General features: G+C 37.3%; 1 protein-coding gene across 4 annotated transcripts in view; it reads right to left on the bottom strand.

Moving 5' to 3' along the window:
• Positions 1-22603, bottom strand: part of LOC104612231 (phosphoinositide phosphatase SAC6-like) — a 57403-nt gene that overhangs the window by 19469 nt on the left and 15331 nt on the right. For 3 of the 4 annotated variants that reach the window (XM_088896714.1, XM_088896715.1, XM_088896716.1), the window contains 10 exons: positions 19097-19154; positions 18565-18621; positions 18423-18456; positions 18197-18277; positions 16913-17019; positions 16744-16830; positions 16500-16577; positions 13838-13908; positions 13655-13753; positions 10692-10791 (listed from right to left, as the gene is read on the bottom strand). In XM_088896714.1, the coding sequence (XP_088752840.1) occupies positions 10692-10791; positions 13655-13753; positions 13838-13908; positions 16500-16577; positions 16744-16830; positions 16913-17019; positions 18197-18277; positions 18423-18456; positions 18565-18621; positions 19097-19154 (772 nt within the window). The remainder of the gene's footprint in view (positions 1-10691; positions 10792-13654; positions 13754-13837; positions 13909-16499; positions 16578-16743; positions 16831-16912; positions 17020-18196; positions 18278-18422; positions 18457-18564; positions 18622-19096; positions 19155-22603) is intronic. The other variant, XM_088896717.1, reaches the window with a different exon arrangement.

Here is a 22603-nt window from a genome sequence, read left to right as displayed (position 1 = left end):
ACAATGAATAATTTCATCAAAGACCCTATTGCAATACATATCTACCGTCCATGAATAAGTAGCCGTCATTCCACACAAACCTGGCTTGGGTATCCTTGTCACCTTCTACATAACTTCGACAAATAAGGCCAACATAAGGTTCATCAAGGTACTACTCTTTGATAGAGTTAAATCTTATGATATCATTAGACATAGTGGTCACCAAATCAACTCCTACTTGCAATACATAATATATCGTCCATGAATAAGTAGCCATCATTCCACACAAACTTGGTGTAGAGAGACTGGGCCGAATGGGCCCTAGTATCTTTTCTTGTAGTATGTTATTTGTTTATTTGTTAGTTAATGGGCCTATCTTTATGGATCTGTTATTTCCTTTGTGTTGCTGTACTCTACTTTCTTCTTCTTCTTCTTCTTTTCTCTCTAATTTTACCAAGTTTATATCAATTTTAGAGGACTGATTCACATCTTGGTATCAGAGCAGGTTTCTTTCTTCCTTTTTTTTTCTTTTTTCCCACACACCCTTCGATTAAGAAAGTGTATGGAGAGATAGGTTCTCTATAGTTCAGAGGACCTTTTGCCTAGTTGGTAGAGGGTTTGGAGAGTTGAAATCTGGCCGAAAACTGCCAAGAAGTGATGTTGTACTATTTCTGCCCAAAACCCTAGCTGATTAGAGATTTTCGAAATTACAGGTAAAAGTGAAGCTTTGGGTGTGGCGCTCTATGCTTGGGAGGTGCCTTTTGACTTCTAAAAGAGGGCGGTTCAGTTCTAGAAGAGATTGGGAAGCTCTGGCAGGAGCTGCCGCATCTTCTCTCTTTCTCTCCAACAGCCAGGCGTAGTGAAAGCCTAGTTTTCAAGCATCTGGGTTCTAGTTTGACTTCAAGTAAGTTTATAAAGACCAAATTTCTGGTTTTTTTATTTTCGTTTGATTAATGGAGCAATATGGAAGTGAGTTCAAGCAGGTGCCAGTTTCCAGACTTGGCTCGGTAGATCCCGTTTTGACTAGTGTGACCACAATTAAGCTAAATGGAACCAATTATCTTGCTTGGGCACAATCTATAAGGAATTATGTCTGTAGTAGAGGAAAATTAGGGTATCTCACAAGTAGTAAGGTGAAACCCGAAGAAACAGACCCTGAATTTAAGAAATGGATGCAGGAGAACTTTACAGTCATAGGATGGTCGGTCAACTCTATGCAACCTCATATAAGTCAACAAACACCATCTCTGGATGTCCTCGGCCAAGGAGATCTGGGACAGTGTTACTGAAACCTATTCACAGAAGTTGAATGTGGCTAGAGCCTACAAGCTGAAAAGTGATATGAAGAACCTAAGACAGAGGGAGAAGAGTGTGGCAATCTACTATTCTATGCTAAAATCCCTATGGCAGGAAATTGATGTTATGGAGACAGTTGTATGGAAAAGTACGAAGGATGCAAAAACTTTTAGGAAGTTGGTGGAACGAAATAGGGTCTTTGAGTTTCTCGCGGGACTCAACCCTGAGTTTGACATCATTAGGCAAAATATTTTGGCCAAAGATGAGGTTACTCTTGCCCAAGCATATGCTATCGTAAGCAGTGAGGAGAGTAGGCGGCAGGTTCGGTTACAGAGTCCACCTACAGAACACTTTTCACATACTGGAATAAAGCCGAAGGGTCCAACTGAGAAGAAGGAGCAGGTATGTGAATATTGCAAGAAACTAAGGCATACTAAGGACAATTGCTGGAAGCTTCATCCTGATCTTCTACCTGACCGGTTTAAGAATAACAACCATTTTAAAAAGACCAGTCAGACAGGAAAGCCTAAGATAGCTAATGTTGCCACAGTACCTGAAGGAGGAAGTATGGAGAGTGAAGAGAAGTCAACCATGGAACAGTTGGCAGCAATGAAGGCAGATTTTGAAACGTATGGAAGGTTGTTAAAGCACTTGGAAGCTACTGTCTCTACATCTCACTCTTCAAGCAACACATCATCATCATCAGCATTTTCTCACTCAGGTATTCGTGCTTCTGCAAACCATGCTTCAGTTTTAGGTAATCATAAAATCCCTTGGATCATTGGTTCTGGTGCATCAGACCATATGACCAGCTTGTCTAATCTTTTTTGTCCATACCACCTTCTCTTTGGTAAAGAGAAAATATCCCTTGTTAATGGGTCTCTTGCTCCCATTTCTGGAAAGGGGGATATCAAGACCTCTGACACTCTTTATTTATCCTCTGTCCTTCATGTCCCTAAACTTAACACAAATCTTTTATCTGTCAGCAGCTTAAGTAAGTCCAAGAACTGTAGCATAACCTTCTTTCCCACTCATTGTGTTTTTTAGGACTTGCAATCTTAGAGGATGATTGGGAGTGACAATGAGGCGAATGGAATATACTTGCTGGACACACCTGATAGAGTTCTTGGACCACCTCATGGAGTTGCCTTGGAGTTAGTTTTGTCAGAGTCCATTGACAAAATCATGTTATGTCACTTTCTTTTTTTAAAGAATTGTCATGTTAGTCATTTGTTTCCAGATATGTTTAAGGGAGTGTCTTTTCAAGTCTTCATTGTGAGTCATGTGAACTGGAAAAGCATTGTAGACAATCTTATTCAGTAAGCAAAAAAAGATCTATTTCTCCTTTTCATATTGTTCACTCTGATGTGTGGGGGCCATATCATTTACCAACTATTGTGCAAAAATTTCATGAACTCATTCTTACCCAGTTTAAGACCCGGATCAAAATATTCCGTTCTGATAATGCCAAGGAGTATTTTGAGAAAACCCTCTCAGCTTATCTTGAAACCTTTGGGGTTCTTGTTCCCACACTCCACAACAGAATGGAGTGGCAGAAAGGAAGAACCAGCATGTGGTTGAAGTTGCCAGATCCCTCCTTTTTGCATCCCATGTTCCTACAAAATTTTGGGGAGATGCTGTCCTTACTGCTACCTTTTTTATTAACCGTATGCCATCCCGGGTTCTTGGCTTCAAAACCTCCTTTAGCTTTCTCTTTCCAAATGAGGATCTCTTCTCTCCTCCTCTCCGTGTTTTTGGGTGCACCTGCTATGTACATGTTCACATCCATCAAAGGCACAAATTTGAACCTAAGGCTCGTAAATGTGTTTTTCTGGGATATGCCTCCACACAAAAGGAATATTGTTGTTTTGATCCGGTTAGTGGCACCCGCTTTGTATCTCGGGATGTCACATTTGCTGAGTCTACTCCTTTCTTTAGTATTCCTCCTGAGGGGGAGCAATAAGAGGAACCCTTTGCTATGTCTCCAGCAATTCCTCATCCTATTCCTTTTAAGTCGTCTGATGAGGTGTCCACTTCTCCCACTAGGCCTACCTCCAGTATTCCTTCTCCTCCTCCACCTCATCCTCTTGTAATTCCTCCCCATCCTATTCTCCAAAGGTGGTACCAAATACACAGATTCAAACATGGGCAAGTTGTTTCCACTCCTATAGAAGAGCCTCTTGCTCCTCCCATCATTACTGAGGTAACAAGTCAGCCTTCCTCTGACCCATCTACTTCTTTCCCAGACCTTTATCTTCCTATTGCTCTTCGCAAGGGCAAGCGGAAGTGCACAACCCATTGTATCTCTAAACACCTGTCCTATAGCCTTTTATCTCCTACCTACTACTCTTTTGTTGCTTTTGTTTCTTCCCATGTGATACCTACTTTGCATAAGAACCATACCTGGGATATTGTTGACTTGCCAGAAAGGAAGGAACCAGTGGGTTGTAAATGGGTATTTGCCATTAAATATCATTCTGATGGCTCTATTGAGAGGTTTAAGGCCAAGATGGTTGCTAAAGGCTACACTCAGATGTATGGTATTGACTATCTTGAGACCTTTGCTCCTGTGGCTAAGATGACCTCAGTCCGGATTTTGTTGTCCCTAGCTGCCACTTTTGAATGGCCTCTTCACCAGTTTGATGTTAAAAATGCCTTCTTGAATGAAGATCTACATGAGGAGGTCTATATGTCTTTGCCTCCAGGAGTGTATGGAAAGGAAATGCAAGGGAAGGTGTGTAAACTGCAAAAATCCATTTATGGTCTCAAACAGTCTCCTCGGGCTTGGTTTGAGAGATTCAGGGCTTCTCTTGTCTCATTTGGGTACACACAAACTCAACCTGACCATACCTTGTTCTTGAAAAGAAGTGGCTCTCTGGTGACCTTTCAGATAGTTTATATTGATGATATTGTGGTCACGGGTAATGACACCAAGGAGGTTAGTAAACTCAAAAGGTTTCTTAACTCTGAATTTGAGATCAAGGATTTAGGAGATCTCCGATATTTTTTGGGCATTGAAGTTGCTAGATCTAAGGATGGTATCTTCATTTATCAGTGCAAATATGTCCTTGACCTCCTTGCTGAGACTGGTAAACTTGGTGCTAAACCAGCCTCCACTCCTATTGATCCCAATCATAAGCTTTATGCTACAGATGGTGAAATTTTATCTGATAGGGGAGTGTTTTAGAGACTGCTTGGGAAGTTGTTATATCTCTGTATGACTCGGCCAGACATTTCCTATGCAGTGAGTGTTATTAGTCAATTTATGCATTATCCCAGAGATGCTGATTTAGCTGCTGCAAAAAGAGTTCTGTGTTACTTGAAAGGTACTCCAAGGAAAGGCATTCTATTTGCCAAACATGGATACATGAAGCTGGAAGCATACACTGATTTTGATTGGGTAGGATGTATTGATGATAGGAGATCCACCTTGGGTTATTATGCTTTGGTATCATGGAACATTATTTCATGGAGGAGTAAGAAACAATCAGTAGTTGCTAGATCCTCTGCTGAAGCAGAATACAGGGCAATGGCACATGGTGTGTCAGAATTACTGTGGCTACAATCACTTATGTTGACTATGAGAAGCCAATGATGCCTACTGTGACAACCAAGCAACTATCAATATTGCACATAATCTTGTTCAACATGACAATACTAAGCACATTGAGGTTGATAGACATTTTATACGAGAAAGAATTTCCTCAGGAGAAGTTTGCTTGCCATTCATCGCTTCAAAAGAACAGTTGGCTGATATTTTGACCAAAGGAGTTCCAAGAGTGAAGCTGACACACTATATAAGCAAGCTGGGCATGATCGGCATCTATGCTTAGCTTGAGGGGGAGTGTAGAGAGACTGGACCAAATGGGCCCTAGTATCTTTTCTTGTAATATGTTATTTATTTATTTGTTAGTTAATGGGCCTATCTTTATGGGCCTGCTATTTCTTTTTGTAAGTTCTCTTTATGTTACTGCCTAGCTGGCCGCCCACTTAAGGGCATACTTGTAATTAACCTAATGATTGAAGTACAAAAACTCTTCTTCTTCTTCCTCTTCTTTCCCCATCTTCTTCCTTTGTGTTGTTGTAGTCTACTTTCTTCTTCTTCTTTTCTCTCTAATTTTACCAAGTTAATATCAGTTTTAGAGGACTGATTCACATCTCTTGGATTGGGTATCCTTGTCATCTTCTACATAACTTCAACAAATAGGGCCAACATAAAGTTCATCAAGGTACTACTCTTTGACAAAGTTAAATCCTACAATATCAATAGATATGGTTGTCACCAAATCAACTCCTACTAAGTGCATCGACTACCTAGTTCTACCATCTAGCCTACACTGCAAAACCAAATTATTCTTGCAAAATATCAACCCACTTAGCATGTCTTCTCTTTATCTTCTATTGTGAGTTAAGGTGCTTCAATGCTCCATGGTCAAAATATAACATAAACTCTAATTGGATAAGATGCCTCCAAAATTATGCAATGGCATAAAACTCAACATCATAAGTGGAATACTTATTTATAGCATCCTTAAGTTTATCACTAAAGTAATTGGACGACCTTATTGACTAAGGACAGCCCCAAATCCCCACATGTGATGCATTACATTCAACTTCAGAAAGCTTGCTGAAATCTGGTAAAGATAGTATCAAACCCTTTGTCATCCTCATCTTTAGCTCTTGGAATCTTTGCTCAGATATGGGAGTCCAAGTAAACTCTCCTCCTTTCAAGCACTTGGTAATGAGTACCACAATAGTTCTGAAATTCTATCATAAAATTACACTTTTTAAGCTTATATAGTTGACTTTTTCTCAAGACTTGTAGGACTACTCTCAAGTGTTCCAAGTGGCTGTCATGATCTTTGCTATGGATGAGTATGTCATCAAATTAAACTATGACAAGCTTTCCCTTTCAAATACGAATTTGGTACTACCCACACTTTAAATCTATCTTTTAAAGGACTTGTGAGACAATCAATGTGTCAAGGAAAGGTATAGTAAACTTGTATTTAATAGTAATCTTGTTGATAGTTTGGTTGTCAACACACATATACCAACCACCATCATCTTTCTTTGGCATGAACAAAACTGGTACAACGTATGGGCTCAAGTTTTCACAAATTAGTCCTTTCTTTAACAGCATTGTTACTTGACTTTGGAGATCTTCATGCTCCTTAGAACTCATTCTATAATGGCGCAGGTTAGGCAATGCTACTCCGAACAATAAATCAATGTGATGCTACACATCCCTTAATGGAGGAAGGCCATCTAGTAGCTCCTCAGGCATCACATCAGCATACTTGTGAAGTAGCTTCTTCACCTTCCCTAAAACAGATTTTCTTTGTTAATTTCATTCCTTGATAACCAACACATTAACAACATCCAAATCCCCATCTTCTTGAACCAAGTTATTTGAAGTAAGGAGGGAAGTAGTTGGCTTAGTTTTTTCTTCGAAAAAGAATCAATCTACATTGGTTTAAGAGTTATCTTCTTATTATCTTTGACAAAGCTGTATGCATTATTTTTTTCATAATTGAAATTAGTTCATTAATCAAAGGATAGGACTGCTACAAGCATCCCATAGGAAGGCGTTAGATGCACCCTCACTCTAAACAAAGGCTATAAAACAGCCAAAAAGAAAAGAAATCAGAATTAGACAATTATAAAACGGCCCACAACAAATTATCCCTATTAACCCCTTGTTTGGAAAGTGAATCAGCCAAATTGTCTGCGGACCTTTGCACCCATTGGCACCTCACATTCATGTCTCTTGTTAGCCACCTGGCTTTCTTTATAAGATTTCTAAAACACCAAACAATCGAATCCAGATCTAACAACCACCTTAAGAGTTATCTTCAATTATTAAATTCTCCACACCAAGCTGAATTGCTAGCTGAACCCCTGTAAAGCTGCTAGTAATTCAGCCATGTTAGAATTTTCACTTCTCACAGGTTCTGAAAGCAAGGCTATTATGTTGCTGTCCTTATCTCTCAAGACCCCTCTGACACCAAACAAGCCGAGGTTACCTTGACCGCTGCCATAAAAGTTCAATTTAATAAAACCTTCAGGGGGATGAAACCAATTTGCAATAATACTTTCCTTACAAAAGGAACTACTGGCAACTTCTAGCCAACACCTCCACAACTCATCAAAGGAGAAAGACTGGAAAGTAGTAGTAGCCTTTAACCAGTGTATTTCCCTAGTCAAAATGCAGTCATTTAACTTATGACATATTTCTTTCCTTGTCTTGGAAAATACTAGCATTCCTTTCCTCCCAGGTTGTCCACAAGTCAGTTGCTCTAATTCATCTCCACATTACCCTCCCTCTTTTGTAGGCCAAGCAAAAGTTGAGGACTCAAATAACAGTATTGGCAGGTTCCACCCACACCCAAAAAAATCAAGAATCCAAATCCAAATAGCCAAAGCAAAAGAGCAGGATATAGTAAATGACAACAATCTTCACCACCAGATTTTCAAAGAATGCACCAAATCGGGACAAACACATAAAAGGTCTCTTTTGCATATTATCCAAAGTATTAATTTTCCCATGAAACACTTCGCAGCAAAAAAACAGAAACCTTAGAGGGAATAGGCCTAGTCCAAACATCCTTTACAGGGAAACCCAAAGAGGTAGGGGTAACATAGAGGGACTTGAAAAAAGAAGCAACCGAGAAGGAACCTTTTGGAGAGGGAGACCAAATTCTTCTATTCGGTTTAAGTGGGTCCGAGCAAACATCACCAAGGATAAGTAGAAACTCTGAGGCATAAACAAGCTCATCATCCCTTAGTCCCCTCCGGAAACCAAAATCCTAATTCAAAGCTAAGGGAGAGACAAGAGGGGACAGACATCTAGAGATAGTTTCTTTTTGTAAAGTGAGAGAGTAGAGGGAGGGGGAGAGGTCCTTGAGGGCTGAATTGCCCACCCAAATATCTTCCCAAAATAGTATTGAATTTCTAGAGAAAACGTCATATCTTATAAAGGTGAGGAACTAAGGAAGGATAGCAGCAATAGCTTTCCAAGTCAAAGCCAAATTAGCCCAACATGACACACCAGCAACCATGAATACTATTAATCACCTTATGCCATAACCTCTCTCTCTCTCTCTAGTAGCCACCTCCACAACCATTTTCCCAACAAGGCCACATTCTTATAGGTTAAATTCCCTAAACCAAGTCCATCCTCCTCTTTAGTCTAATAAACTACCTCCCACATTATCAAGTGATCCTTCTTCTCCTCCACAGGTTCCCAAAGAAATTCCTCATTAACTTTTCTAGCCTCTTAGCTTCCCTAGAGTGGATTCTAAAGTCAAAAAGGAAGTAGACTGGTAAGTTAGCTAGTGTATCTTTAATCAAAGTGATTCTTGTGCCTAGAGAAATGTATTCCCTTTCCATGTCGACAACCATTTCTCAAAATTTTCCAATATTGGAATCCAAAACTGACTCTCCTTTGGGTTTGCACCTAGATAGAGACCTAGGTAAGACAAGGGCCAAGAGGAAGTAGGACAATATAAACAATCTACAAATGGAACCAACAACCCACTCATCTAAATTAATACCTACCACACCACTCTTATCCCAATTGACTTTCAAATTATAAACCCTTCCAAAACATTTGATAATATCTTTGAGATTCCTCACCAACCTCAGATCACCCCTTCACAAAAAATTATTATATCATCAGAAAATTGGAGATGGGTGATTGAAATATTAAAGTTGTATGTATTCTTGACTCTATAATAAATAGTCTAACAGCCGTTCTTCCATGGGCGTCCCAAGATTATATGTCATGCATCCATTGGGAGGACATCACACCAAATGGATTCTTCAAATGTATTACCAATAGAGAAATTAACCAAGCATTTGGAAGAAACTCTTCCTTTCCTTTATTGAACCACAAAATGTGATATGGCTAGGGGTGCTCAATAGTTTTCACCTGCAACTTATCCATCATCTCTTGAGACACAAGATTATGATTACTTCCATTGTCAATAATCAAGTTCCACAATTTCCCACTAGTTGTATAGTGTGTTCTAAAGATATTCTTCCCTAATTACTCCCCTGATAGTGGTTCTTGAGGCACAATCATGGGGTGTCTAATCACTATCACTTCACATTCAAGTTTCTTAATGTCTTCTTCACTTGATTCTTCACTAACAATGTTAGTCGGTTGTTCTGTTGTTCATCAGCTCTAGAAGCTTGCCATCTCCTTCCTAGCCCCAAATCGCTTGCTACATAACAATCTCTGGCAACATTTTGGGATACAAGTTGGGCAACACACTCAATCTATTCATATAGCCCTTTTATATCCTCTTGAAATGCCTATATAATGACATGTTGTAGTCTTCCACTACCCCTACCACATGCACCCCTTGCAACCATTATAATGTAAGCAAGATATAACAAGAAAGTGAACTTTGAAGAAATTCCAAGGAAAGAATTTGCTTTGGTGCCACTTGATGTTGTCAGCAAGAAAGTTAGAATGTAGCACTTTAAGTGAACAATAACACAAAGCTGAAACAACAAAAGCAAACTATATTTTTATAGGTTTCAAAACTGAACCTAAAGCAAAACTCCTCCTAGAACCATTTTTCTATAGTAGCAATGGCATCGAATTGGCTTCTTGCGTGAACACATGGCAATACAAGGATTGGAAAGAGCCAAAAGGGTTGACTCCTCAAAACCTAAGCTTCCAATACTTGAAAACTCTAGATAAGTGTTGATCCACAGCTCAAACAAGAGAAAAGAACCAAAATACACCCAAAAATAGCCCCTATCTCCTTTTATAAGACTCAACGGTTTACTGGAAAAACAACTAAAATATTTACTCATAAACCCCTAGAATGTCCCCCTTTCACAAACAACTCCTTAAGAATAAAATAACTTCAAATAATCCCCAAAAGATAACTTTAGTTACAAAAAACCCAAGGGACCAAAGCTCAACAATGGTGCACCCAACTGCCCCTAACCAGAATCTAAATTATGAAATGACGAAAATACTCCTAGACCCAAACTGACTACCCAAGACTACTATTTCGCATCCTACTACAAAAACGAACAATTTCAAAACATGTTTACATTATTTTTTCTTTATTATTTTTTGGCTCGTCAGGATATATAAAGCTAAGAATGTTTTGTTCTGTATTTGTTCCCTTCCTGTAATCCACTAATTCCAAGCATTTTATATAGTTTGGATAACTTCCAAGAAACGGTTTTCATCCTGAGTCTAGAATCGCTTTGACATTTCTTGCAATCTTCTATAGAATTTCTAAATATCTCCAATTCAGGTAGTTAGCCAATGGAAATTATCTGCCTAAAGTGCAATCTTAATATTTATATGGTACCTAGCATACCTGTTCAAGCTAAGAAAGAGTAAAGTAAATGTGAGAGAAAAAATAGACTAGTATATTTAACTTCACCTGTGTAACATTTGTGCGGTCTAAACAATCAATGCAATTGGTTCTCACAATCCCATGCTGCTCCTCAACTTTTTCACCTTTCTCATTCAACAAAAAATACCTATAGAAATATAAAAGGTAAAAATACTGAATGTGGAGAAACACAATATATGTAGAAAACTATGCTGCCAAACAAATTGAAAGGGAATTAATAAATTGATTTGGAGATACAGACAGTTAAATAATTTCTACTTTTGGAAGTCAAGTTTAATTATTTCTTCTTTTTCCTTTACTAGAACATAAAGAATACTAACATGAACATAAAGGAATACACACAAACACAAATGCCACCAGAAGTATAGACCACACAAGAAAACAATAGTACACAACAAAGGGAGAATCTCTGTGCAATTTTCCACCAATGGTAACCCTACCCAAGACTGGATAGGGTCAAATCCAACAAAAAAGCCCATGAGTGTTTGAGATGGAAAAGTGAACAAACTTCAAACTAGATTGGTTTTGATATCAAGGGATGGAATAGCATCTATTGCATTTGTAAAAGGGAGATGTATCCCTAGTGCAGGTTTTCTATCTAGCCCACCTCCCACTAGAAAACTCCTACACAAAATGGGAGAAATAATGTAGAACAAAATAACAAATTTTCAAGGACATAAAATGCTGTTCTCTTGGAAAGTCCCATGAACCAGAAACTTACTTTTTACCATGGTTCACAGAAGGTCATTATATGTCAGATTTGAAGGAAATCACTAGAGACAGTTTCCAGAAAGAAAGGCTTTCCACCCTGCTAATGCACATAATACATCAATTAGCCTTCTTGTAACTTTTTTCCCTTAGGTGATACACAGTCAGATGTTGCCCATATCTTCCCCCAGCCTTCACAGAAATCCAGCATTCCTCCCCCTGCCTTCCCAAGTTGAGAAAAGGTTTTGATCACTGATATACCTCATTCCTCTATCTATCAAATCCCTCCAAAGTTTCTATAGATCAACTCCACAGCCAGTTCACCCTATCTTCAAGATCTATCATTAAAAGCATGCAAGTTTATTATTTACCATCTTTCTCTCTAATACATATTATTCACCAAACACCTCTTACTCTAATGGGGATCAACTTAAGAAGTATCAAAAGAGAACCAAAGCTGCTCCTATGCATATTTAGCATCATTATGATGACATGGGGCCCACACGGGAGCTGGGTTAGCAATGGATCAACTTGGGAAGACCCTAGAGTCTTCAATCCACCTTAAGATGCTCTTTGTGTGGTTGAGTTTGGACAGGACTTATTTGACTTCTTTACATTTCTAGATAGAAAGGGTACTTTTGTAATTTTGCATGTTTAAGGTTATGTTTGGTGACAAGTATTAGCCTAGTAATTTCCCTTTGTATTATTGTTTTATGTATGCACTTCCTTGGGGGAGGTTTAGCCTAATCTAGCTTCTTTTAGTAAGTGGCTTGTTTGGGCAAGCTAAATGGGGGGGGGGAAATTGAAGCTTCTTCTTATTATTAAGCTTTCAAGGCTCATTTGAAGAGGAGTTTTAGCTAATGAAAAAAGAAAGTTCTCTACAGAATTGGTATGATTGTTGGGGTGTGATTTACCTCACCCTTAGGTGTGATTGCCTAGGGTTTTCATCTTATTTCCATCTCTTCTCTTCTTTCTCTGTTAGCTCTTTGTTTTGTGCTACACATATAGACATAAGTTGGTTACAAGAATAGTGCTGAATCACAAAGATCCTGCATCATACTCTTCCTCCCTCTTTTTTTTTTGATAATTCATACTCTTCCTCCCTCTTATAGATATTATTCTCACATACAAATGAAGAAAGCATTGGAATATAATATTATATATAGGGAGTGTATTGGGTTTGGTTACCAGCACCTATAGAAGCATCTGAGGCCCACATATCTTTCCAAGTATTGCATGTTTTAAGGATCAGGATCCACCATTAGATAGGTCCTACCTAAAAATCTGGCCACAAAAAAAGCATAAATGGATGATTTCTAACCATATAATTTGGACATTGTTCGTGGAGAACTTTTATTTATAAAACAAAGATTTTTCTGTCATCAAATTAAATTCAACAATGGCACAGTTATAATCTTACAGGCCAATTCTTGTACCAGCTAATCAACTAAGTGAGAGTGGAACCTATCCAATGACACAAGAAATGGTAAAGTTAGAAGGGTCCAGACTTATGTACGAACAGGGCCAGATTTAACCAATATGTATATATCATCATTTAAAGGGCCATTACCCAATGTTCGTCCTATCTATCTGCAATTTAGGGAGGGATATACTGACAAAGGACCTGATTTTTGGCTTTTTGCATGAAGTGGTCACTCTCAGTCTTGAAGACATTTAGAGAAGCTCAGTAAATGATCTAAATGGTAAGCACAGTATATGTATAGAAAAATGCAAGTAACATATACAGAAGAAAATATTTTGAAATTTGGCACTTCTATATTCCAACCTGCTCCATACTTTGTTACTTTGGTAAACAATACTGTTTATTGTAAATCTATATTTAATTAGAGAAGAAAATATAGGCTATGCTATTTCAGTTCACTTTTCCTTGTATTGGTATCTTGTTCACATGTTGCTGAAAATACCCTTTGCTTTAGTCTTTTGACAATAGAAATGGTATCTTAACTAAGGTAAGCGAGGCATTCAATAAGAATCAATATAAATATCTGTAATCAAATTATTAAAGTTGTTAAATACAAAATGAAACATAAAGATTAAAAAATAAAAATAGAAAGCCCTTTAATTGTAAGATGACATTGGTATATTATAAACAACCAAGAGATGAAACAAAAACCCATAAATTATACAAACAAATCTTTTGTACCACATTGCATTTCTGTTTGAATTTATAGGGTTTTAAGCAAAAAATTCAAGAAACATAGATTTAGCATTAATCAAGAATAAAGTATTTCATGATTTCGCATTTGAAAAGGATAGAATACCTATTTTTCTTCAGGAAATCTTCAATTTGTTCATAAAGAATAGAGAGACGCTCAAAATGAATATGACCACAAATGTGGTGAAAATCGAAGTGGAGATATCTACAGTAATTGATTGATTTCAGAAGATAATAAGAGCAAATAGTAAAAGGAAATTGCACACTAACAAGAGAGGCAATTATTTACCTTATATCGTCATTTGTAACATTCTGCATTGCATTGGAATACTTTTGACTCAACCATCCTTCACCTCCACGCTGATGAGAAAATGACAACCAAAACTATATCAAAGTCATCTCATAGATTCATGCATAACCACAACTGACATAACATATACACACAATTATACATATGTGTGTGTGTGCATATGTATATGTACATACATAAATATGTGTATATATATATATATATATATATGCATGACTACAAGCACCTCTAGTTGTACATGTTAGCACTCAATAGGCTTTTGTGCCATAATTTTAAGTAATACAAACATATTGATCCAAAGGTCATTGTTTGGTATAATGGTAAAATGTCAGACTCGCAAGCATGAGAGTATAGGTCCAAATCTATGAGAAGCCACTTTGTTAAAAAAAATGTCAAAATTTAGGCATGTATCCAGTCTACCACTCCTAAGACCATGGATAGTGATGCAGTACGGGATTCTGTCCAACTGAGTAAACATTTACTAAGTTGGTTTCCGACAGCTCAACTGAGTTTGTATTTACCAAGATAGCATCAATGCAGGATTTTTGTATCAATCTATTTTGGTTTGCATTTACCAAGTTAGCATTATAGTGGGATTTCCGAATTTGTATTCAATTAGGATTATAATAAGGAGTGTTTTATTAGATTAGGAAACTTCCTTGTAGGAGGCATAAGGGTGTAAATAAGTATATATAAAGAGTAGCTAGGGCAAACCCAGGGGGTTTTGTTGATTTTCTCTTAATTATTTAGTGAAAATTTGTTCTTCCTATTCTTTTCGGATTTTGTTCTTTTCTTTGAAGCTTCTCTAAATGTGATGTGTTTCCGAACTACGCCATTTGGTATCAGAGCATAAGTTTGATCCTTCTTTGGATTATGGCTCCTAAGAAGAAACAAGTGGATCACGTCGTGGATCAGAAATTCAATAACAAATCACAAGAAGAGGTGGCAGAATTGAGAAGGTAAGTCGATGCACTTCCTCAAGAGTTAAAACGCTATGTTCTCATTCTGAAACAGGGGATAGTGGCCCCAACGCAAGTGCCTCCACTCGTTACTTTTCATCATCAAGGCAAGCATCCAGGTCGGCTGTAGTTGCCAGTGGTGACTAGAAACAGTGGAAAACGGGTTTCAATATTGAGATCCCAGAGTTTCATGGAGGTTTCTCTACTTGGCAAGCAACCAAATTGGTTGTAGTTACGAGTGGTGAACAGAAGCGATGGGAAACAGATCTCAAATTTGAGTTCCCAGAGTTTCATGGAGGTATAGCCCCAAATAAATTCATTTAATAGAGTTCCATGGAGGAGTTATCAGTTCCAATGTCTGAAGGTAAAATCAAATCTTTTGACTTTGTTGATTGCTTTAATATTGTTGAGGATTGTAACGAATATCTTTCATGGTCATTCTCCTCAACAATATCTATTGAAGAGAAACTTGTTGATTGGAACAAACCTCCAATCTTTGATGAAAAACCAATTGCTAAGGCGGAATCTTCCATCATTCACAATGAATTCCAAAATAATGGAGATAATATTTATCGTCTTGGGGATTATGATCACATTGTCTACATACATGTCTACGAAGATCCTTATTGGCAAAAAAGTTTTGCAATGTCCAACATGGTTAGTAAAGGAAGAAATAAGTTATTCGAAGATCAAGAAAAATGTTTCAAAATTTAAGAGATGTAATGAAGATATTCCAATTCATATTAGAGGATTACACCACCAATTACCTAGAGAAAGTTAAAGAAGCATAATGGAATTGCAACGCCATATGTTGGCAGCCTCTCAGATGGTAACATGAATCCGGGGTCAGATTCTCTCCAACCTGGGGAGGATGATGCAGTACGGGATTCGGCCCAATTAAGTAAACATTTACTAGGTTGGTTTTCGACAACCCAACTTAGTTCATATTTACCAAGATAGCATCAATGCAAGATTTTTGTATCTATCTATCTTGGTTTGCATTTACTAAGTTAGCATTACAGTGGGATTTCTGAATTTGTATTCAATTAAGACTTTCTTTTTTGAAGAGATTTAGTAGGATTATAATAAGGATTGTTTTATTATATTAGGAAACTTCCTTGTAGAAGGCATAAGGGTGTAAATAAGTCTATATAAAGACTAGCTAGGAAAAAGCTAGAGGGTTTTTGTTGATTTTCTCTTAATTATTTGGTGAAGGATTGTTCTTTTTGTTATTTTCGGCTTTTGTTCTTTTCTTTGAAGCTTCTCTTAACGCAATTTGTTTCTGAACTGCACCAGATAGCCAGGGAAACCATTGGAAAATGGCCCCATAGAATCCCGCACTCTAGTCATGATTAGGGTACTAAGTTGAATCAACCACTAGAGAATTAATATGAAGATAGTATCATGCTTCTCAAAACGATTTAAAAGTATAAATATGAAGAAACACATGTCGAGTGATTAGATTACACTACACAACCACTTGGAACCACTGAAGATCTAGTTGAAAGGAGGTTTTGTCCCCATTGGACACTCAGGGGTATGCATATATAGTAAAGAATTCAGTACATGCAAATCTATGTGTTTAAATAAATTAGTATGGTCATGTGCAAATAACTAAATAATGAAATGCTAGAATACTTATAGCAGCCATGAAAACAAGAAACACAACTTTTTAGATTTACCTCATTGACAAGGTCAACAGATATGACAGACCCATAACTTTTTCTTAGGTCCAAAAAGTGTCGCTCAACAACTCGAGGCTGAAATGAATATAAATCGACAAGAATCAGCATTTGGAAATTTGGTAATGCAGCATTGGCAAATACAAATATAAATTGAAAAGACTGTACAACAAATAATTTCAATACAAAAGAAAAAAGGAAAATAAAGAACTGATTGATGGTATATGGATATTAAAATACTCACTGCCTCCTCAGGTTTCACAATCTGATATTTAGGCTTATATGTCAAATCAACAATCTGCTCCCATAGCAATGGAATAGACCCTCGAACCTGCAATTTGAAAGCAGAAATCAATTTAACACAATGTAGATATTCACAAAAATAAAACTTCAAGTATACTTGTCTAAGTTACCTGAACAAATGATGCTGTAAACCCGTTCATATTAACAATCTGCTCACTTTCCACAAAATTTGCAACATAACCATCTGAATCAGCCCCTCTTCTCCACATTCGTGTACCTTATAAGTAATAATTACATTAGGATGAACAATATGTTCAAACCACTATAACATATTAACATTACGGGTTGTCTATTCTCAACTGATGATATTTAATTAGAACATCAAAATTTTACTTCAATTGATGATGGTGTTCTGATATACAAAAGAATGATTTCTCAATAACCGAATGACTTGGACTGGAATTATTTTTCTAGGGTCAAGTATCATGCAGTTTACCCACAACCACCACCCATTTTGCCAAAGTTTACTAATCTGACTATGGCCAATTTCTCTAATGTGGGACATAATGGAGCTAAATTCCAAAGTTGTTTTGTACCACTTAGTCTTCACCTAAAGTAAGGAGATAATTTTGTCTAAAGGCCATTATGCTACTTGCATCCTAAAACTAAAGGGTTAAAACTTGTTCCAGTGGCCTTATTCCAGTGTTACCATAGGGTATTTGATCACTTATCTAACAAGCCCAAAATTATGTGATTTAGACACAAATTAAGCAAGTTATGGTATTTTGTCAACAAATACATGAAGGATTATGAATTTTTTTAATTTTTTTATCATCAAGTTTTTCTTTAATTTATGAAGATAAAGTTGTCTATTTTATAGTACATTTTGCTAGGTATTAGGCTTAGATGCTGTTCTCTTTTTACAAATTCATGTTTGCATATTAGATGTTACAGTTAGTGTCCAATTTTGATTTCTTGGTGCTTAAGGAATGTATGTGTCAACATGATATACATATATGAGAAAACTCCTTTTAATTGGCACATTTGACCATTCAAAAAAATGGTTCTTTCCTTTGTTTTGTTTGGTTGTGATGAGTTCACTAGTTTTAGGCTATTGACAAATGTGTACTAAGAGTGCTTTAATTCAACTTGATTTGAGAAAAAAAAAGGTTTGATTCTGACTTATTTTAACTTCAATTTTCTATGATTCTATTTTTCTCTAATAATAGTAAGAGATACATTATCCCAAATCTGTCCTACATCGGAACCTTTTAAATCATCTTGGTTCTTCATTATTTCCTTCCAAGTCCTATCCCAATGAAATAAGATAAGCTCAACTCAATTAAACCAGAACAAAATGGGCTCCTCCCACCAAAACCACTGTATCCACCAGTGGCAAATTTTAGCAAACCAAACAACTTAAGTCCAAATTCAGATTCCGAGAGCATACACACCATTTCTCCTTGTGCATCGCCGTGCAATAAGAGTAACATCAATTATGTCTCTCCCAATTGCTGCCTGAAAGTTCTGAAAGCCTAATGGGCTGTTAAGATGTAACTCCAATTTGGAAGATAGATAAAATCCCTATATTTAGTCAAATAATGCAATGGAATAAATCAAGACAATAGTTGGCTCTTTATAAATCTAATAAAAGCTAGAGCTCATCAAACGTAAGGATACTCCCTTGGACAACAGGAAGCAAGTATGGGTCAAGCTGTAGACATTACAATCAAGAGGTGTCAGAAGCCACTTGTTTACAATTGCAAAATATTGGAGGAAATGAGTCATGCAATATATTAATATCTTTATGAACACATCTTACCTGGTTATCTATGAGCACTTCCAGCATATAATTATTCCATACAAACCTAGGGTCTACCTGAAACAAAACAACAACTCAAAGGAGTGATGAGATAAACCAAATTAGTCATTTATTGGGTAAAATAAGAAAGAAAAATTCTATACATAACATCTGCAAAGGGTGAATCAGATATAACGTTTTTTAATTGGTGAAACATATATGACATTTACAAATGGTCAATTTCTCAAATATAAAGATAGAAAGGCCATTATTTGTATCATAATGCAGGTGCAAGAAACAAAAAAGCCACCTTTATCTGGAAAGCCAGAAAATTCTCTTATCATATTAGACAATTCAGTTAGCAATTAAGTCAATTTTTTAAGTAGAAAATCATCTATCTCCAAAGAAGCTTATTTGATTCATCACCCACACCAATGCAGGTGCAAGCAACAACAACAAAGGCACCTTTATTTGGAAAGCCAAAAACTTCTTTCATCACTGTTAGACAATTCAATAAGCACTAAATCAAGTCAATTTTTAAGCAGAAATTCACCTGTCTCCAAAGAGGAAGCGCATTTGATTCATCACCCAAATTATGCAACCGCTGAGCACTGCAATACAAAAGCAACAAAAGCCAAATATTAACAAATAAAAGCCTACCAGAAGAAAATAAACATACAGGAGAAAGATCTAACACTGAAACACCAAATAGGAACAAAGAATATAAAAGAAATGAAAGTATATGAATAGAACTCTTTTAGATAAAAAAAAAAAAAGCAATGATATTTTTTGAATAAAAAAAACTAATCATTGTAGGAAAAGTTGAGTTCATATAATGTTAAGTCAAAGGGATTTAAGTGCTTCCATAAGCATAAAACTATTTCAGATGGTAAAAATGTACGCAGATTAACAGCATGAGTTGTGTAAATGTGGTTCTAGGGTGCAACTTGGGCAGGCTTAGGTTTGTTAAATTTGAACAATCCCCACCCAAAATCCTGGGTCTAGAGTGAAAAGTATTTAATCAGGTAACTAAGTTACACCCCTGAATAATTCAAGGCTATATTATTTTTTGAGAAAGTATTACTTCATTACTTCAGAAAAAGGGAAGGATGTACAAACAAGGGCTTAAACAAAATTATCAAAAGCCCACCAAAGAAACAAGTAAAGAATTAGTACTGTATAAAATATCCCTTCCCATACCAGACCTAGCTAAGAAATCAACAATATGATTAAGATATCTTGGAATGTTAGACAGTTATGCCCTTAGCTCCAATCAGATTGATGTACCTTTCGACATTTATTGTAAATGAATAAAGTACATAATTGATTCATGTCATTGTGGTGTGTTTCTGTGTAATACCCTTAAACTGGACACTTATGAGACTCGTGTTAGTTTAGAATCTTCATAGCCGTTGGATAGATCTGGGGAGATTTATCCTGCCAAGGCTGACACTGATGTACCACCAAGTTGGTTGGGATGGCTTGTCTCAGCTGCCAGGGTGAGACCTGAGGTACATGCAGTGTGGGTTTCTTGAAACCCTAAACCGGACCAAAATTCCAGTATTGCCCTGGACCTTGGAGATAGATGGGCAAAACTGGAATGTTACACCTGACCCCTAGACTCGATTATGGTACTGCACTACGTGTCGGATTGGGCTATCTTTGATATGCCAATCAGTGAGATCCTTAGATGGGGTCAAAACCTGGGTATGTTGGGACAGTCTAAGAATTCACCTGAGTAGGTGATCATAGTGACAGGATCAGTCCCTTTGTCGGACAAAGTGAATGATCGGGGAATGCACTCTCTCTGATGGAAACCTAAACTGCCGGCAGTTGATTTCAACCGTTGAAATTTGTTTTGCAAAATATATTTATATAAAGATATACATATATATATTATGGTTTCAAAATGTTTGCAAATGGTTTTAATTCCCAGGATCCATGTGAGTAGAGAGTGCAGCATTGTTCCTTGCAGCCAAGGGAGAGGTCCTCTCTTGTCGGGCAGTGTTTGATCATTATGGGCTGAGAGGTTAAGTGTAAGACCATTGAGGGTAATACCTGATGGGCTAATCTTGCATCTGCCCACAATCCTTGGGTTTTCATAAGGTGGCTAGAACCAATGACCATTTAGTGTAAATGTTGGGCCCATTAAGAGCCCATGGTGATGGACTCAGGGGTTCACTGTCTCCTACAGTGAATTCGGCCAGGCCTTGTAACAAAGGTTGGGCTGAACCCATGTAACTGATGTGTAGATCAATGTTTGGGTCCCACGCCACACAAAGAGAGCCAACTGGGCAGTAGGTTAGGAGGTTAAGTGAGCACATAAACTTAATGGACCTAAAGCCCAATTCGAACTGGGTTAATTAGATTAATTAAATCGGGGAAATCTGGGTTTGGATCAACAGATAAGGATAAGAGGATAAGTCCTATCCACTTAAAGAGTCCAAATCCAAATAAAGATTTGGATCAGGAAACTCCTAATTTGATTAGGATCAAGCTGATCTTAAACTGCAGATAAGATAGGGATTATCCTTATCACTTAAAGAGTCTAGATCCAAATAAAGATTTGGATCAGGAAACTCCTAATCAGATTAGGATGTTGTCTCTTTAAGGCTATAAATAAGAGAGCAGGGCAGACATGCAGAACACACAACAGACATTACAGCAGTCTGCAGAGTTCTCCCCTGTTCTTGCCGCCCCTACCCAGTTCGATCTCCACTTGTGGGAGTGATCAAGAATTGTTCTTGATATTGCTTTTTGGAAGAAGAGGCAATTTGAAGTCGTTCTCACCAGCCCTCTACCCCATTCTTGCTGAAGAATTCGGTTCTTGCTGAAGAGCCATCCTGCTGATCCTGCTTCACCTCACACTGTGCCATCTTCAGTGGAAGCAGTTTTTGGATTTCTCCTTGGGCATGAACACCTTCATTGGGAGTTACTGTTACTCCGTATTAGGTATATCCCTCTCCTCCCTTTTGGTTTCAGATCTGGTCCGGTTTGGTTCAAGATTGATCCTTGAAAATGCAATTTTCTAAAATAGGGAATGCGATTCCCAGATGGGAGAGATAGAAATTTTTTAAATTTCGCCCAACCTTCCTGCAGTTTTCTAAGTGCTTCCATAAGCATAAAACTATTTCAGATGGTAAAAATGTATGCAGATTAACAACATGAGTTGTGTAAATGTGGTTCTAGGGTGCAACTTGGGCAAGCTTAGGTTTGTTAAATTTGAACAATCCCAACCCAAAATCTTGGGTCCGGAGTGAAAAGAATTTAATCAGGTAACTAAGTTGCACCCCTGAATAATTCAAGGTTATATTATTTTTTGAGAAAGTATTACTTCATCACTTCAGAAAAAGGGAAGGATGTACAAACAAGGGCTTAAACAAAATTATCAAAAGCCCACCGAAGAAACAAGTAAAGAATTAGTACTGTATAAAATATCCCTTCCCATACCAGACCTAGCTAAGAAATCAACAATATGATTAAGATATCTTGGAATCCATCTATAGCTGCAATTGAGAGAGGAAGAAATATTGAAGATTTCAGGCAGAAGGTGTGCAAATCTCCAAGGTCCAGAGTTCGACTTCTTAGCCCAGCCATTAAATACTAGATTCACCTTCAATAAGGACAGATTCAAGCTGAAGAGATTAAGCCTGTCCAACAGGCCCTGGACTTTAGCTTCAGATGCATCCTTAGTGGAACAAGGGCCACAAAAAGCCCATATAATATTTCCCTTCTCCATTAGAATGACTCCACCAATCCCATAAACCATGTGACTCTCCAGAAACCCCCTGAAACTACCACCAAAACAAAGGATGATAGCAAATCGAGGCCTTGGAAGAAGGGAAATATTAACATGAAGACCAAAACGGGAGGACTGAAAAATCTCTAGGAGATCCCTATCAACATCACCATAGTTAATTCCCAAGAAATACTTATTAATCATCATCCAAGAATTGACTTGTGACAAGATATGCCTCTTCAAACCTTGCAAGGAGCTAAACCTGTTCTAAAAAGTCTTTTGTTTCATTCTTCCCAGATACTCCACAAGATACATGAATTA

This window comes from Nelumbo nucifera, chromosome 1, assembly GCF_055504915.1.
Source record: "Nelumbo nucifera cultivar China Antique chromosome 1, China Antique-T2T, whole genome shotgun sequence".
NCBI classification, from domain to species: domain Eukaryota; kingdom Viridiplantae; phylum Streptophyta; class Magnoliopsida; order Proteales; family Nelumbonaceae; genus Nelumbo; species Nelumbo nucifera.
Note: the sequence above shows the minus strand (reverse complement) of the source record. Positions and strands in the feature narration are given on the sequence as shown.